The sequence below is a fragment of the Lepidothrix coronata genome, unplaced genomic scaffold (assembly GCF_001604755.1).
Source record: "Lepidothrix coronata isolate B3197 unplaced genomic scaffold, Lepidothrix_coronata-1.0 Scaffold51, whole genome shotgun sequence".
Classification (NCBI taxonomy): Eukaryota; Metazoa; Chordata; class Aves; order Passeriformes; family Pipridae; genus Lepidothrix; species Lepidothrix coronata.
This window is the reverse complement of record NW_016690231.1, coordinates 5366054-5383530: the sequence shown is the minus strand read 5'-3', so window position 1 is coordinate 5383530 and position 17477 is coordinate 5366054. Positions and strand designations below refer to the sequence as shown.

At 41.7% G+C, this 17477-nt stretch overlaps 2 protein-coding genes across 2 annotated transcripts in view; both read left to right on the top strand.

Annotated features, from left to right (window-relative positions):
• The first annotated feature begins 674 nt into the window (after positions 1-674).
• On the top strand, positions 675-11237 carry TCTN2 (tectonic family member 2). The gene is made up of 18 exons (XM_017815452.1): positions 675-804; positions 1541-1654; positions 1951-2024; positions 2705-2900; positions 3125-3225; positions 3476-3672; positions 3899-4022; positions 4659-4794; positions 5437-5502; positions 6304-6432; positions 6720-6797; positions 7116-7196; positions 7521-7632; positions 8020-8123; positions 8556-8712; positions 9372-9497; positions 9572-9660; positions 10422-11237. The coding sequence occupies exons 1-18, from the start codon at positions 723-725 to the stop codon at positions 10526-10528; spliced, it is 2073 nt and encodes a 690-aa protein (XP_017670941.1). The 5' UTR covers positions 675-722; the 3' UTR covers positions 10529-11237.
• Positions 11238-11746: 509 nt separating this feature from the next.
• The window catches only part of ATP6V0A2 (ATPase H+ transporting V0 subunit a2), a 15267-nt gene continuing 9536 nt past the window's right edge, over positions 11747-17477 (top strand). The window contains exons 1-6 of the mRNA XM_017815451.1: positions 11747-11880; positions 13230-13308; positions 14443-14540; positions 15360-15497; positions 15990-16090; positions 16792-16918. Coding sequence (XP_017670940.1) covers positions 11764-11880; positions 13230-13308; positions 14443-14540; positions 15360-15497; positions 15990-16090; positions 16792-16918 — 660 coding nt within the window. The 5' untranslated portion in view covers positions 11747-11763. The remainder of the gene's footprint in view (positions 11881-13229; positions 13309-14442; positions 14541-15359; positions 15498-15989; positions 16091-16791; positions 16919-17477) is intronic.

The following is a 17477-nucleotide window of genomic DNA, read 5'->3' as shown; positions in this document are numbered from 1 at the left end:
TTTAACAACACAGGAATTAGTGTTCAATGGCTGCAAGTTACATAGTTCTCTTATTAATTAATATTCTATCTTCTGTTGGTTAATGATTCTCATGCTTCTCATGCTAATTAGTGCTATGCTCAGTTTTTTTCTTCCTTTGGGTTGGGGGGTTTCTTGGGTTCGTGGTTGCAGATCTGACCCTGCCAGAATTAACTTTTACCCAGATAGAGCTGATTCCAGCACAGTTGCTCAGTTGGGCTTATTAGTTTCTTCCTTACCTGGGGAGTTCCTCCAGCTGTCCCTGTGAGCCGTAAATTCTGCACTGTGCCCACTGTCAGTGGTACATCCTTCCTCCCAGGTTTTGTTGACCTCCCCCAGGCCTGAGATCATTGAAGCAGAGTCAAACCCTAAACTTTAACAAGGCAATTATACCAACTTGTTTTTCTAATACGTAGACATCACGTAGAGCTTGCTAACATAAAGCTGGCTGTTTCACGGATTAAATCTCCCTTCTTGCTGATTAGGCTTGAAAGTATACAAAGACCAAACATCAAAGAACATCCTTTATTAGGGTAACTGTTACATTTTGCAACGCCACCGTGCGGCGGCCCAGCCGGGCTGTGTGTCCGGCCCGTCGCTCCCGGGGCCGCCTTCCCTGAGGCGGCCGCCGTTCCCGCCCTCGCCGTTGCCATGGCGCCGCGCTGGCGCTGCAAGATGGCGGCCGGGCGGCCGCCGTAGGCGACATGGGGCTTCCCGGCCTCGGGGCGCTGCTGCTGCTGCTGCTGTTGGCGGCTCCCTGCCCCGGGCAGCGGGCCGGGGACTCCGGTGGGTCAGGGCGTGAGGGGCCGCGGGGAATGGCGGCCTCCGGGGGTGTGGGGATGGGGGTCGGTCTGCGGCGGGACCCGCCCGGGTGGGCGTGAGGGGAGGTCGCGGATCCTCTGAGGGTTCCCCGGGGACGGCGAGGTTGGAGGTCTTGGGTACCCCTGCCCAAACACGAGCCTCTGGGGGAGACTCGGAGAGGGAGGGTGGAGCTGCTTATGTCGAACCTTTCAAACTTGGTAAAGTTTGTAACGAAAAACCCAGCGAAACTCCCAGTTCGGAGCCCTAAACTTGACGCTGCGTCCGCATGCTGAGGGCAGGAGCCCGCAATTGCTGGATCACGGGTAGCGGGGCACTCCTGGCACCATTCGTGGCCCCAAGAAATTAAATGTATCAACTGAAATCAGTAAGAAATGTGAAATATGGTCTTGCCTGAGCTGTGTAGTATCTGCATGGGCTGTAAGTGCTGCAGCCTCCTGCTGTAATGTTATTTTGCTGCATGTCTTCACAAATATAAACTTGTGGTATAGAAAGCTATGGTGAACCCACTGCTCCAGCCCTTGGCAAAAATGTAAATACAACCCTGCACTAAGCATTACAAGATCTGTTTCTTCTATTTGTGACAATTTAAAGTATAAGAATATAAGAATCTAGGCCAAGCAGAAGACCTAAATATGTCTTACAAATGTTACCGTTTTCAGGCAGTGTGTATTAAGACTTGTTTCTTTCTCTCTCTTTTTAGTCTTTCAGCCTTCATTTATCCATATGTCAGGGCCCAGAGTCAATTCATTTTTTCTTGGAAATTCTTCAGGAGTTACTTTTTCTGTAATTTTAAGTCCTGGAGATGAAGAGACAGGTAAGAACACTTCACTTCCCCTTCTCCTTCCCCCATATATAAATAAATACGTTTGAATTATTAATATTTTTGACATTAAAACTGCTGGAGAAATGGTAATACACTTAATTTAGTGCTTTAATCATTACTGAAATAGGAACTCCAGAGGACTTCTGTGATTAAACCCTTAGTTCTCTGTTGACTCTGTGTCAGCTGGGCCTCAGGGTGTGTGTACCTGAAGGCACAAGAGGAATTTAAATGTACTTCTTATTCCCAGTCTTTTCTAAATGACAGTGGAATACTCTTTTCTGCTACAGGAAAATTGCAAGTTGCAAATTGCAGTGGAAGTAAAACAGCTGGTGATTGGAATTTGGATGTAACACCTGGTATGGTATGTAAAGTACTAATTCTTCCCTAAAATGGGAATGATTGTCATATATTAAGGGGTAATTAAATACTAGCATAATGTTAATGTACTAACAACTTCATTTGAATATGTTGCCCTTGCCTGTTTTCCTTGACATATTGTGTGAGTGCCCTTGCTGGAGTTGCAACTTTGACACTGGTCCCTTGTTCTCCTCCTCTTCACAACTGCTTGTATTTCCTGGCTGGCTGTAGCATTTGAGGCTCTTTCAGATCTGCTGGAAGGATGTACTAGAAATAAAAAAGTATACAACATGAGCTCTAGAACATCTGTATTTCTTAGACTTGTCTTCAGTGTTACATGTAATTCTTTAGGGGTTTTATCAACTCTGGCATCATTCCAGTTTCCGACTGAAGGAAACTGTAAAAACTGAAATTCCCTTTTCAATATTTGATTTTTTTCTTTAGAATTGTGCATGTGATTTCTGAAGTAACTTAGTCTGTGTACATGCCCTAAAAAGTTCTCTCTGTGTTCATATCCCTCCTGTATTTGCATATCACAGTACCAAACTTTTTGTCATTCCAGTCTCCAACTCCTGTTATTCCACTTCATTCCAACTCCTCTCTCAAAAGCTGATGAGTGGTATAATTAAGAGCAATTTAATACAAGGCATAAGAGCTGTCAAACTTTATTCTGCATTTTTCCAGAACACTTCCAAAGTGACTGTAAGCTTGACCAGAAACCTGGAGTTGTGTTTGCCCAATGCCACTGACTGCTGCCCCTCACCTCTCTGTGTGCTGGAAACACTCCAGGTTTTAGCTTGCCGTGGTTCAGTGAGGCTGGCACAGCTCCTGATTCAAGCTGAAATATTTGCCAACTCTTCCTTTGCAGGAAATGTCTCAGGTAAGGGTTTAGATATGTTAAAGAAAAAATGGCATTTTGGCTGTTCTTTTCCTCTCTACATGGAAGAACTGGGGTTTGGGCTGCAATAAGAGATATTGAATAATCATTAATGGAATTTTAAAAAAGGTTTCTTCACAGTCAGAATAAACTGCAATGTGCATGGTCTGTGTATTTGGATTTCAGTCCACTTAATCTGATTTTCTCCTCTTCTAATTCTGTTACAGAAAATGCAACTATCATCCCAAACCAGGCCTTTCAGCCCTTAGGCTCTTGTCCTTGTAACTTAACAGCTGGAGCTTGTGATGTTCGTTGTTGCTGTGATCTGGTACTTATTTCATATTAAACTTTGATTAGTGTTTGTCAAATTTCTAAACTCTCTCTGTTATCTGGGAGGAGTGAAAGGTACTGAATGCTTCAGCCTAGATGGGCCACAGGGCTTGTTTGGATTTTCCAGTATTTCTAATAGTAAATATGACCTCTCTCTACAAAACTGTTTGATTTATTTGTAAACATGGCTATAGTGCCATAGCTAATGCAATGACCATGCTTAAAAGTGACCATTCCTTTCCTTTCAGGAGTGTACACCAGACTTGAAGCAGTTATTCAATGGATCATGTTTCACTGGGGTGTTTGGTGGGGATGTAAACCCACCTTTTGATCAGCTGTGCTCTTCCCAGTCAATGGAATACACCCCTGAGTGGTTTCCCTTCCTTTGTGTACAGTCTTCTCTTGACAACACACCATTTCTTGGCTATTTTTATCATGGCTCTATGTAAGTCTTAAGAAAATTAATTTTCTCACCATACACATTAGACATGAAAATGAACCTGTTTTGATAATGAAAGTTATTTTGAAATCAGGATTTTAGGGTGTGAACTTCAAATGCAAATGGAGAAATGTCACTGGTACTATAGTAGAACATGGGACATGAAAGAAAACGTGTCATTATTTGTGAGGTAGAGAATAAAGAACTGTTTAATTTTTAAACTTGTTTGCAGTTCTGCACCCAAAGTTCCTGCATTTACAATCCCTTTACAAACTTCTCCTGGGAGACTTTTCACTGGTTACAGACAAGGAGATCCAATTATAACTGAAGAAAATGAATATTTTACCATTCCCCAGGTAATCACTTTGTGTTTATGAGCTTTTGATTCCTCTTGGTTTGTTTGATACTTTCCATACATCACATTCCCTTGTAACCAGATTCAGCAATTTGCTCTTGTAAAGTGGTGGAATATATTTTTCATCAAAAAAAAATTAGAAAAAAAGCAGCACAAAATCATTATTAAAAGAAAACATCTTTCCTGATGCCCCTGCCCACCCCCCAAATGGTAAGGTTTTAATTATTTCAAGAGGTAAAAGCAATCTTGGCATCGTGTTAACAGTTTATGACTTACCATATTCTGTATTTTTTGGTTTTCCTGCTGAGCAATATAGTTGGCTTTCAATCTCAGTCATCTGGTGATAATTGAAATTCCTTTTGTATTTTAGAGACACTTTCTGGTTATAATTATTGTGACAAATTGGGGTAAAGCCAGACTGTACATTGAAACTATTTTTAAAGCTGTGCTTTTAAGATTTTGACCTCTCCTTTGCTACAGACTGAGATGTTTTGATAACTTCAGATTACCTGTTTCTCAAAGTGTCACATGTGGCTGCAGTGCACATTTGGGGCATTTCACTAACTAAGAGTCTTCAAATGAAAGGCAAGGGGCTGGCAGAGGGTCCAACACAGTTATTTTTGTGGCCCACCCGCAGCAGTCCCTGGCTGGGCAGTGTGTTGGGAATGCTCCCGTGGCGTATCTCCAGGACTTTGATGTCAAGTGCCTGACCAGTCTGGAGTCTTACAAGGAAGGCCTGCCCCACCATGTGAGGATAAACACTGGCACTGCAGGTATGCTGCCTAAATCCCAACAGGAACGGGTTCCCTGTTTCTCAGAGCTGCTAGAACAGAACAAACCCCAGGGCTGTTGGCACAGTAGCTGTATCTAACACCTGTGTTATCTGGTGGCTGTAGTTCAACGTTTGGAGATGTTCTGTTCCCGATGACCTTCTAGGAATTGTCCCACTATTTCCCAAGATTTAGCATGTAAGAAATAGAGGGATTGACCTTTGTTTCCCATTTACCTGTTTCTGGTGACTCCTACTGGTTATGGCTACAAGTGACAGGGCAGCATCTCTGCCGCTATTTTCAGACTGTTGCAGAGCCCTTTTTCTGTCAGGAGGGTGCAGTATCAGCATTTGAGAATTACTGAGGAGTGGTTACTCTCTGCATTACAAAAGCAAGTACTTAGGAAGAGTCATTCTGGGGTTTGAGATAATATGATTACCAGCATGAAGATATTTTATTTTATGCTCCATAATTGTCTAATTTTGTTAGTCTAACTAGACCCAGAGATAATTAGCTATGCTTTCATAATACATAAAAAGTTTGGGTCTTTACCAAAATCAATTTTCTAAATAATTTTCTACTCGATGTTCATAACAACAAGGATGTTGTGAAAACTGTAGGTCTGTGTTTCTTTTTCATTCTCAGACTTCATCCAACAAAATGTCACCTATAGAACCGTCACTGACAGGGGCAAATTCATCACTGAAAGTGGTATGTGTCTTCCATTTAATTAATAGGTCTCTTACCTAACCTGGACTGTATATGGCATAGATTATTTTGATGCCTAAAATGTTTACCTGCTGCACTTCTTAGGAGGGATCTTATATGTTAACTAACACTGAAAAAGTAAACTGGCTTCCTGCAAAGCAGGAAGTATTTAATTTACCCCAGTTTGTTTAAGGTTGGTCAAGAAATCAGGTCCCTTATCTTACATTAAAATTAATTTTGAGAAGAAAAAAGCCCAACAAACACAATAAAGAAAGATATAAAGAATGCTTAAAAAAATCTCCAGCATGAACATGTAAGTGTGGAGGGCAGACTGTAAGCAGATATGGTTGTCTCTGTTTTGTAAGTTCCTGTGCCCTTTTAAGGGCCTTTTTCAGCAGTTATTTGATGTAGGACAGTGGTTCCCAGTCAGTGGAGGATAATAAACTAATGGAATCCAAGCTAATTAGTTTTTCTGGGCAGCGATGGCTCCCTGGGAGGGATGAGAGGAAAGCAGAGAGAGTTCTCAGTCCAGAGAAGGGCATCAGCTGGTGATGTAAAGTCCAGTGCTGGCTTCTTGTGCAGAGGATCAGCTAGAAAAGGACCTGGAACTGCTGATGTTAAAATATTGATAAATTGGGAGATTGTACCATTGCACATTTAAACAGTAGAATCAATTCTCAAAAAGATGAATGTTGTAATTCCCAGAATTTTGCCAGGGTTTTAATGTGTTCTTTTTGAGCTGCAGTAACAGAGCTTTCTAATTAGAATGCTTTTCATTATGGCCTTTTTTTTTCCTTCTGCCAGAAAACCTTCATCCTGCCGAGGTTCTGTGTCAAAATGTAACTTTTGCAGAGCATTATACATTCATTTGCAAAGACAAGAACATTGAGCAAGTAAATGTCACAGTCTTCCTTGGAAGCTTGTGTGATGGAGGTATCATGACATTTTGTAATGATCTTTTATTGTACTTTTTTCTTCAACATGGAAATTCTGTGATAGAATCTCTTGTTTACTAATACTTCTTAAAATGAATTTTCCTGGGGCTCTGGAAAGAAAAGTAAAGGGGTTATTTCCATTAATTTGTATTATTTTGAATCTTCTGTTACTACTGAAGGACCAAAGTTTGTATCCTACACAGAGCATAGTTTTTGCTGATTTACACCATACTTGTTGCTAATTTACTCATTTAAAAGTAAAGTCATATTTTTCTCTTTTACCAGAAATACTGACACAGAGATTCACAGTTGAATTTCTGAGTTTAAAGAGTACTAATGGAGAAGAACTGCCTGAGAATACAGGTATTACTACTTTATTTTGCCTATTAAAAGAAAAAAAAAATCATACTGTGCAGATTATTATCAGTGATTATGTTTTATATTTCTTTCATACTTTCTTATGTTGCCAGCCTTCACCTTCCTGCCTTCCTGCACTGCCAGTAGCAGAGATTGGTTATTAGGCTTTTGTTGCATAGCTATTGATTATTTAAAGTGAGGCTATTCCCACTCTGATGGAAATGCCTGGTCATTTACTTCAAGATTGATGACATTTACTAGTAAAACAATGCTAATGCTTATAGATTCTTATACAATGTTCATGATTTACCCTTCTCTCTTTAGGGTATCAAGTTGGAAAACCAGTGAGAGCTGCAAATATAAATGCTTCTGATCCTCTTGGAACCCTAAATATTTGGCAGCCAGGTACTGGCTTGTGAGGTTGCAACTTCAACTGTAGTTAATGCTAAAGTGTTGGGGCTTTATTGGTTTTAGGATTTTTTTTTTAAACATATTTTAGTTAAAAATCTGCTCCAGATTTTGGTTTTCTTTCCCAAGCCTTTGTTTAAAGGATAGTGAGAAAGCCTCTAATGCTTTCTTGCAAAATGTATGTTGAATTGACTTGTATCTATTTTTGAACTCTACCATGTTGAGTTTGCATTCTAATGTTTGATGTTTTGCACAAAACTGAAAGCTAGAGATCCAAAGGTGGCTGTAGGAAAGCTCAAGTAAGATGGTTTCATTTCACAGCTGGCAGAGGCTTATGTGCATCAGCAACTTATACACCAGTTTTATTTGGAGTAGACTTCTACTCTGGGTGCATTCTGGAAGTTGGGATTAATGAAGATTGCAGCCTTTTAAGGTGAGCCACATAAGCTGAATTGTTTCTCCCTGTATCCCTCCTGTTGGTTATTACATGATTGTCTACAAATGCCTCTTACCAGCACTGGAACATTCTTTTTAAATACTCTTGTGTGTGTTTCAGCTTTCTGTGGTTAAAAGTCTCACTTCATTTCTAAAGGGAAATTATAATAATAGCCTCAGTCTGTATTTAAATGAGGATTGTGTTGGGGTGGAATACTTTGCCATTTCTTCCCTTCAACAGATAACTGACAAATTCGAGTTTATTTTTGTTGAGTGGTTAACACCTTTCAGAGGAAACTGAGCTTATGATACAATAAGGTTGCAACCCAGAGTGTCAGACAGTACAGATTTACCTCCTTTGTGATGTTACATTCTTATTTTGCAGAGGAAATGTAACTGAGAAATTGAATTCATTAATACAAGCTACTCACATTGGAAAGAGGGACAATTCCAGTTACAGTGATCCAGATGACTGGGTGCAAATTATACGTAAGTGAGGTTTGTTTTGTTCTTTACAGTCTAAATATGCCCATAAACTGAATAGAGCATCTCAAAATAAACCCCAAATGTAATTTCAAATGCCTAAAGTACTGATATGTCTGGATCCATCTCTCCATGTGTGTGGACACATAGGCATATAACTCAGTATGTGTATTTATACTGAATATTTTACTGCCAACCTGTACACATATGACGTGGCATTTACCTGTTGAGAAATAGATATCAACAGATAAATATATAATCCTTTAAATAATAAAAGTATAATAATTTTCTTTGTGTGTTTTTTATATAGAGAAAGCATTTTTAATCTGTTTCTGCATGACAGTTACCAGTGTTTCACTGGACTATGACAATAATCTAACTATGGAATATATGATGTTTTCTGTAATATTTATATTTAAATAACTCTGTTCTCCATAGGTCTTGATCCATTTAATTCTGATACCAATGTGAGCACTGGAAACTTAAAAGGCTTTTGTCCAGATATTCCTGCAAACCTGAATATTCACATAATGTTTGCTGAAGTGGGAGCAGTGCAAGGGATTCCCCAGCAACAGATTCTTGCTGTGCAGATCAGGTAGAGTGAGTTGTGTCTCTGGTTATCTCACAGTATAAATGTTTCATTTTGAGCCTTCCTTACCTAACAAATCCAGATTTAAACTTAAGAAACAAAAAACTGTGTTTTGTTACTTAAAATTTTTACAAGCCTTTTATTTTTGCAGCCCAAATTCCTTTGATCACAACCAGGTTAGCTTTTCTCATTCTCAAATGAAAAAAACCCACAAAACTAGTGCTTAAAACCACATAATAGTTCTACTTCACTTAAATTTAAATAAAATCTGTGATGCTGCCAGCAGTGGGCAGACCCAGGGCATCCCATCAGGAGAGTGTTTTAATTTCTTGTGACGTGGTGGAAGTGACAACGTTGTCCTATGTTCTGGCTTATCCCACTGCAGAGCTCTTGGGAGCTGTGCTAAATGATTTATTCTTTCCTGAAATGGAATTTTCACTTTGCAAACACTTTCCCCTCCTCTGCCAAGTCAATCCCAATTAAATAAATGTGATTCTGTTCCATTTTAGCTCATTTCCAGGCTTGGGTTCTCCCCCTGCATGGGGGAAAATCCAGGGATTATCAACCTTCTTCCAAATACTGTGTATTTTGTCCTTTTGTGGTCGTGTTTAGGCTCTAAATTTTCATTTACAGCCCTCAAGTAAAAGTTGTGTTTATTGTTACAGTTACTCAACAGTCCTATGGCAGTTCCAGTGTGGGCTGAGCTGTGGAAACAGCCTCAGCTTCCTGCCCATCACAGCTTCTGTTCAGTTCATTAAAGTCCCAGCTCAGCCACCCGTTCGAAAGACAAGGTAAAAACATTGATAACTTCACACTGTGCTCAGCAATGTGAACAGCATTGACCAAAAGGGTCCTTTTTTTCCAGATACCACAGGATTTATGTGGAATTTGACTGCAATCAAAATGATGTGTGCTTGCAGCAACTGTTTTATCCACTGACACGGTTTTACACAGGTAAAAACAATAAACAATGTGGGATGTCACAAACTGGCCACATTTCCTTGAAACATAATTAGATGTCTGGAGTTCAGTCTGAAAGAATGCTTTGTGGTGGGGAATTAAAGTTTCTCCTTTAGAAACCACAGTCCAGAAAGTTTGTTTAATTGTTTTTTTGACAATGCATTAATTTCTCAGTTAGACTAGTGGAAAGAAATAATTACTAGAAGTACTTTCTGGGCAAGCTTGAAATTTTGTGAGCATCAGTTTGGCAGGGAGAGATTCTTTTTCACTCCCCTGTGGGGTTTGGAGTGACATATGCTGGTTAAGGCAAAGAATATGTCACTTTATGATATTGTTCTGTAATTGTAGCACTGTCAGAGTGTGTCATTGCTCTTGAAGGGTGGAGGGAGACTTTGTTTCTCACTGTAAAAATTTGCCATATTGTTAAGACAGATAATTTTTAAATTTCTTCTGTGTAAAACTGTGGTGGATTATGTTTCATGGGAGACTCCATAGATTAAATGTCTGGGATTTCAAAGGGTACTTGGACTCTCCTGGGAGTGTCATGGATAGAGGCAACTGCCTGTGTTTATTATCTGCACAACTTCAGGAACTAAAGTTACACAAAAGTATGAAGTTTCACAAGTATGAAGCATTTTACTTCCTTGCTTTGTGCTGCATTAACGTGTATACTTTAGACAACAACCCAAGGATACAGATTAAACTAAAATTTAGCTCTCATACACTTACACTTTTTTTTTCTTTCTCTTTTGCAGGAGAACCATATTCCCAGTGTCTTGCTAAAGGCCTGCTACTGGCATTTCTTGTTTTACTTGCAGTAATTATGAGCAACCCTTGGTTTTCTAAATTATGGAACAGATAGGTAAAAATTTATATAAACATTTAAAAATACATAAAATCAGTACTTTTACAGTGTACAGAAAATGGCTGTGTTATTTAAACCAAAAGTAATAAATTATTTTTAAGCTCCAGACTCTGTGTTTGGAGCAGCAAAGTGCAGAGTTAACTTCAAGAGGGTGGCGAGTTCAGCCCAGAGGCTACAGCAGGGTTGGGGTCATCCCCATGGATGGATCTTTATCCTCTCAAGCTGGTTCTCTTCTCCGGGAGTAGAAGCTCCTCTTCACAGCAAACTCCTATTTTTGGAGCAGTGGGCAGACTGCTCACACTTCAGAAAAGTCACAACGCTTCAGCTGTTTTCATGTGTCCACCTAAAATTCTCTTTTCCAGTTAATGCTTTGCATTGGCAACCTGGGCTCCACAGGGCAGGAAACGTTCACTGATTGTCCTCAGGTGATGAAACACAACGTTGGGGACTTTTTGGGGTTTGGATGGGCCAGAAAGTTGATCAAAGAACTGGAGCACCTCCCCTATGGAAACAGGCTGAGAAGGTTGGGGCTCCTCAGCCTGGAGAAGGTTGTGTGGAGACCTCAGAGCACCTTCCAGTATCTGAAGGGGAATACAAGGAACCAGAGAGGAGCTCTTTGTCAGGAACTGAAGTGATAGGACAAGGAGTAATGGGTACAAACTGAAAGAGGGGAAATTTAGGCTGGATATTAGGAAGAAATTTTTCCCTGTGAGGGTGGTGAGGCCCTGGCACAGGTTGCCCAGAGAAGCTGTGGCTGCCCCATCCCTGGAAGTGTGCAAGGCCAGGTTGAACGGGGCTTGGAGCAACCTGGGCTAGTGGAAGGTGTCCCTGCCCATGGCGGGGGTTGGGACTGGACGATATTGAAGTACTTTCCAACCCCCTAACCATTCAATGACTGTATGTACCGCCTTTCTCCCTTAACATTCAGTGACTGTATCAGGTTCTCCCAGTAACGCGTTTCTCCCCTACATCCTCTCCCACAGAAGCCTCTCAGGCGGTGACTCCGCGGCTGCCATTCCCGGTGAGCGGCTCGGCGGGGGTTCCCGGCTGCCCGGCCGGTGCCGGTGCCCGAGCTCAGCCCGAGTTCTCCGCCCGTTCCCCGCCCCGGAAGCCGCCGCCGGGGCCGGGCCGGGCCGCTCCGCCCCGCCATGGCCGCCCCCGGGCCCCGCTGCGCGCCGGCCGCCGGCCCCGCCGAGCCCCGCTGAGCCCCCCGGGCCCGGAGCGCCCTCGCCATGGGCGCGCTGTTCCGCGGGGAGCCCATGTGCCTGGTGCAGCTCGACCTGCGCAGCGGCTCGGCCTACGAGTGCCTCAGCGAGGTGGGCGAGCGCGGCCTGGCCGAGTTCCGAGACGTGAGTACCGGGTCCCGGGGGGCCTGCGGGGACGTCGGGGCAGGCACAGGGGCGGGGGGGCCGAGCCGGGCCCCGGGGAGCCGCTGGGAAGGAGCGGGACTCCGGGACCGCTGCCGTTCCCAGCTTTCCCCGCCTCCGACACGCAGGTGTGTGGCCGGTCCCTGGGTCGCGTTCCCCTGGAAGCAGGGATCACGGAGTCGTTAGGGTGGGAAGGGACCTCTGCAGGTCCAAGGCAGGGTCCCCTGGAGCAGGTGACACAGGAGCGTCTCCAGGCGGGTGGGACGGGTGATGGGAAGTCAGAGTTTGGAGCTCGGGCCTCCCTGACACTCCCTGCTTTGGGGTGGCCGCATCCCACCTTCTCACCGAAGTAGCTCGAACTTGGGAGTTACTTGCAGTAGGACCCTGTGGGAGACCCCCTGGGCCACGTGTAGCCACAGTGCCTTCGGGCTGAGTGTGTGTGCACACCTCAGTGACGTGTCCACCCCACTGAAACAGCTGCTCTGTAGGTTTGTTTCTTCAGCATCACTGGCTCCTGGTTTGTCAAACACGTCTGTTCCTGGAGCAGCAATTCACCTTGCAGGAAACTACCTGCCTGACTATTGGGTTGGGCAATAATTAACCTTCTTTCTGCATTGTGTTATCATAATTATATGATGTTTGCTTGCTGACTGAGACTTTGGAATTTCTTCCAAATATACATCAGAAATGTAGGTTGCAGAATCTTTGCAGGGAAAGCTGGGAGAACTCAAATTAACAGCTGATTAGTAAATTTGGTACAGAGGAGGAGGCAGATCTGTAAGAACGACAATGTGAGTGTATGTTTAACATTTGATGCCATTCCAGTCACTTGACACACCATTTATTGTAGAAATAACACATTATTGGTTCTGTTTAAAAGCTGAATAAGTAGGCAGAGACATTGCACTTATGGCAGGGGTATATACATAAGAAGATCCTTTTAAAACTTAACATTTAACATAGATTCTGTGGAAATCCATCACAACAAATTTGCTTGTAGGAAGGTTTGTTAATTTGAAGTCATTAAGCAGTATTTTAAAACTGTAGAAATAAGATTTGGAATGGTTTCTCCAGGAGATCTCATTGATTTTTTATTTGAGTCCAACCAGCAAATGGCATGGATGATTCTGCTTTAATAAAACCAATTCTGCTACTTGAAGACTTTTTAATCTTTTTAGGTTTTTGTACCTTCTTAGCTGAAAAGCACTTTAGAAAGAGAGAGCACACAGAACACATGCAAACCGTCTCTAGGAAGTCACAGGAACAGCTGTGGTTTTTTAGGGATGTTGCTGTTTTGAATCTCTGATAAGAATTTTGTCCTTCTCCTTCAGCTTAACCCAAATGTAAGTGTATTTCAGAGAAAATATGTGAATGAAGTGAAGAAATGTGAAGAGATGGAAAGAATACTTGGTGAGCTTTATTTTCATATCTGACCTTTCTCAGCCGTGACTTTATTAAAGTTAACATTACTAGAGTAGAACTACAGTGAAGGTTTCAGCTACCAGCTTATGTGGTCTGACTGCTGTAGACTCATATAGAATTTTCATATGTATGAAAAAATAGACATCCATACACTCATCTCTTGAGTCTTTATGTAGATTTTTGGAGCTGGAGATGACTTTCGTGGTTTTGTGAGCTGTGAAATTCACTTACACTAAATATAGGTCAGTGTTCTTTTGAGCTCAGAGGCGAAGAAGATTTGCTAATGTTTTGCTGATAAATAATTGAGACCATTTCAGTATTGATTCCTTAAAACTCTGCTAGGAAAGTGGAAGCTTTACTCTGGATATTTCCTTGACTGTAAGATATTCCCTGTTTTTTCATGTTGTGTAACTCAATACTGTTGATCTTCCAAGCACCCTCAAAAATACCTTTATTAGTAATTATGTTATCAGTAGTTGTGTTCTCGTGGTAGTTAATGAATAGGGGGTTTGCAGAGTGTTACAGCCAAGATGCAGATTTCCTCAGTGTATCCTGAGGAAAAGTTACCATTGAAGGATTCCTTTTGTTGGAATCTCTCACCAGAGGCACGTGCTGGTCATGCCACACCATGCCAGCAGCTGTTTTGGCAATCTCCCTGTCCAGTGGGAGTTGCACGTGTGTCAAAGTTCCTCAAGCCTCCTTCTTTGAACAGTTTTTATCCAAACACGGGGCAATGAGCAGAATGGCCATTTCTGGCAGAAAGTGAAATGATCATGTGATAGAAACTGATGTGCAACAACTAAGAGGTTCTAGGAAATATTAAAGCTTCTTACAAAGTACTTGTGGTTGGGAGATTTTCATCGCAGGCCTCTGAAGTTCACTCACTTGTGCAAACTTCCAAGGCGGGAATGTTCGGTGTGTTTTATCCCTTATGCTCTGTCAGTCCCTCTTTTTTGAAGATTAGTGTGTGTTGTTGCTAAAATGACTGAGTAAAATAGCCAGGGCCTGGTGCTGCAGAGTGATCAGTGCCAGCAAGATCAGCTGAAGGTCAACTCTGCAGCATTGTAGGAAGTCTAAGCGAATGCAGTTTCCTTTCTGATTCTGTTTTATTTCTCACTCCAGGATATTTAGTACAAGAAATTAAAAAGGCAGGTATTTCACTCCCTGAAGGAGATGTTGCTCCTCCTGCTCCCTTGCTGAAGCACATTTTAGAAATCCAGGTAACTTTTCCACTAAACAGATGCTGAAGTGTAGGGTATTGGAACTTAATTGCAGACTTAATTACTTGCTCTTTTATTAGGACTTCAGTTGTAGGGGTGTGGTGGGGGAGACAGAAGCAGTCGCTTTCCTTTTTGTCTGATTGTTTTCCTTCCTGCCAGTGTCACTTCAAAGCCTGCCAGTGAGGTTTTGATATTAACACAAAATCCCTGTGAAGGGTCAAAGCCAACTCCTGGGGTGTGCAGCCATCCATTGGATTGCATGGAGTGGCATATTACACTGTTCCAGGCAAAATGTTGCCTTTAGATGTAATCCCTCGGCCTCATTTATTGCTTTGGGACTCACTGTGACTCTTTGTGCATCCGAAATTTCCAGGTGTGTGGGAGTTTTATATGCCCAAGGCTCTGCAGGTTTCAGTGCTGGTTGCCCAGCAGAACATGGTGCTGGTTTCTCTGAATTCTTTGTTAGAAAAGAAGCTTGTAAAACACAGATATAATTTTGAATAACATTCTGTTTTGCTGTAATTCTATTAAAGGAATAAATGGGTGTCTTCCACTCTGTGCTATCTGCAGTTCTAACTCTGCATTACTTAGACACAAATTAAGGGCAGAACAGACTTAAGAGATGCCAGTGGAGGATCAAGTGTACTCAATACAAAGCACTCTTTGGCAGACGAGGGATAAAACCTGTGGAGCCTGTTAATTAAGAAATTGGGAAACTCCCATCATTGTGGCAAATAACATGTGCTGAAAATGAATTCTACTCTGTTTTCCAAAATTGTGTAACTGATTCTATGTCTTTTTTCCCCCTCTGTGCCTTAGGAACAGCTGCAGAAGCTGGAGACAGAATTGAGGGAAGTAACTAAAAACAAAGAAAAACTGCGGAAAAACCTGCTTGAGCTGACAGAATACAAGTACATGTTGAAGGTCACACAGAGCATTGTCAGGAGAACATCTGAGGTACTGCTGGGGGGTTTGCCAGGGGCCGTGTGTTGTGGGGCATTTTTGGCTCACCTCGTTAGTGGTTGTAGTTCAGTGCATGACTTGGTGTTGGGCTTTGCAGCCCTGGACATTTTTCGTGATGGTTTGTGCCATGCTGGGCTCGTGTACAGGGCAAAATGCAGCCCTGAGCTTCGAGGAGCTTGGTGATTTCTCTCTTTGTTGAATGTTACTGCTGGTGCCAGTTGAAAATGAAGGTGTAATTGTGTTATTTTGATGCATAAATTGTGCTAAGAAATTTACTGTGTAATTTCGCAGCACTGGCTTCAGTTGCTAAGAACAGGGCACTTGAGGTCACAGTGTCTCTCTGTTGCCTGAATTGAACAGGAGAGGGGTTTTATATTTGTAATTAAATAATTTACTTAATTAGCTTTTCTTCTTTATGATAATAATGGAATGAAAGTACTTTTTTTTTCCGAATGCTATGAATGATCCTTCTTTTTTATTTGCCAGTATGAATCTCATTTACATGCAAATTATGAAGAATTTCCATCTGTGGAAAATGAGCCATTAGTGGATTACAACTGTATGCACAGACTGACTGCCAGGCTGGGGTAGGTATGGGGCAGGCCATGTGTGTGAGACACTATGTGCTGCTTCAAAAGTGCTTGAGGAGCTGCTGTAAAAAATGGGTTGTTCTGTAAAAGATGGACTGTAGTGTGACTGTAGTGATTTTAGACAAGGCAGGAGTCTGACCCCAACGTACCTTTGTAAAAAAACTGGGTTATTTGAAGGGATAAGTAGGACAGCGCCAAAAAATCCTGTCACAAAGCTTCCATCAAACCAAGAATGCCTGTAAAGGAAAATCTCCCAATCATTACTTCCTGGTGCTGTTTGAACTCTTTTTCCCTGATAAACAGACAGTGTTTCAATCACCTGGCAGTGTCAGTTGTAAATGTAACATTAATTGTGTTGCCTTTGAAACGCTGAGTGGATACTGCTGTCTGTGGCTTCCTTATGAGTGGGTATCTTGGCAGGAAAAAATTACAAACCTCACTATCACAGAAATAACCAGTTAGATATAATTCTAGTTGTGTGCCCAGGCCTGCAGTCTGTTTACTTTCCAAATAGAAATTTTATATACCAGCCAGTATTTTCTCTACCAGTTCCTTCCTGTTCAGGGTGGTGTTCCTTCTCCAGCTGTGACAGATGTTAAATTATCATGACTGTGATCCTGAGTGATGATGTACTCTGAGTTTCTCATTTCTTTTCTTGTGAATTTTATCTTATATTTCAATTTTTTCTTTTTCCATAGATTCATATCTGGGTTAGTTCACAGAGCAAAAATTGAAGCATTTGAAAAAACACTGTGGAGAGTGTGTAAAGGTTATCCCTTCCTTACGTATGCAGAGCTGGATGAGGCTCTGGAAGATCCAGATACAGTGAGTAAACATTGTAATCATCAGTTTATTTTGTTTGTACTTTTCATATGATTTGGAAGAATTGCTGCTCAGGTCTGCCTGCAGCGAATGGCAATGATTTCCCAGTGCCCTTGGAGGAAAAACCATTTTAAAGGATTAAAACTTGTAAGACTTGAAAATTCGAGGTCTTGTTGCCGATGTGATTGTAGGAGCAGCAATGAATTTACCATGGCTGAGCTTCAGGAGTGCAGAACTTTACTGTGGAATTTATGTGACTGTATGATTGGCCACCTTGTTCAAAATACGTGGCATACATGGCTGCTTGGATATTTATTAACTAGGTCTGTGCAGTGCATTGCATTTTAATAGCCATTTTCCTTCTTCATTCAGTAGTTAAGAAAGAGTCAAGTACAGGAGGTTTTTTTCTCTGAACTTATATAAAATTAATCTTTTATAAATCAAGTCTGGCAGCCTAATCTGTCACTTTTTTTTTTTTTTTTGCTTTGATTCTTTTTTTTTTCCTTTTTTTAGCCCCCTTTTTTTCTCAAAATTTTGAGATGGTAAAAAAAAATCTCTTTTT

What these genes read in the sequence shown, in the direction of transcription:
- TCTN2 (XM_017815452.1), top strand. Translation starts at nt 723, where the DNA reads ATGGGGCTTCCCGGCCTCGGGGCGCTGCTGCTGCTGCTGCTGTTGGCG. An exon ending in GAAGATTGCAGCCTTTTAAG is followed by an intron (nt 7,633 to 8,019) that starts GTGAGCCACATA and finishes CTTATTTTGCAG; the next exon opens with AGGAAATGTAACTGAGAAAT. An exon ending in TGACTGGGTGCAAATTATAC is followed by an intron (nt 8,124 to 8,555) that starts GTAAGTGAGGTT and finishes TGTTCTCCATAG; the next exon opens with GTCTTGATCCATTTAATTCT.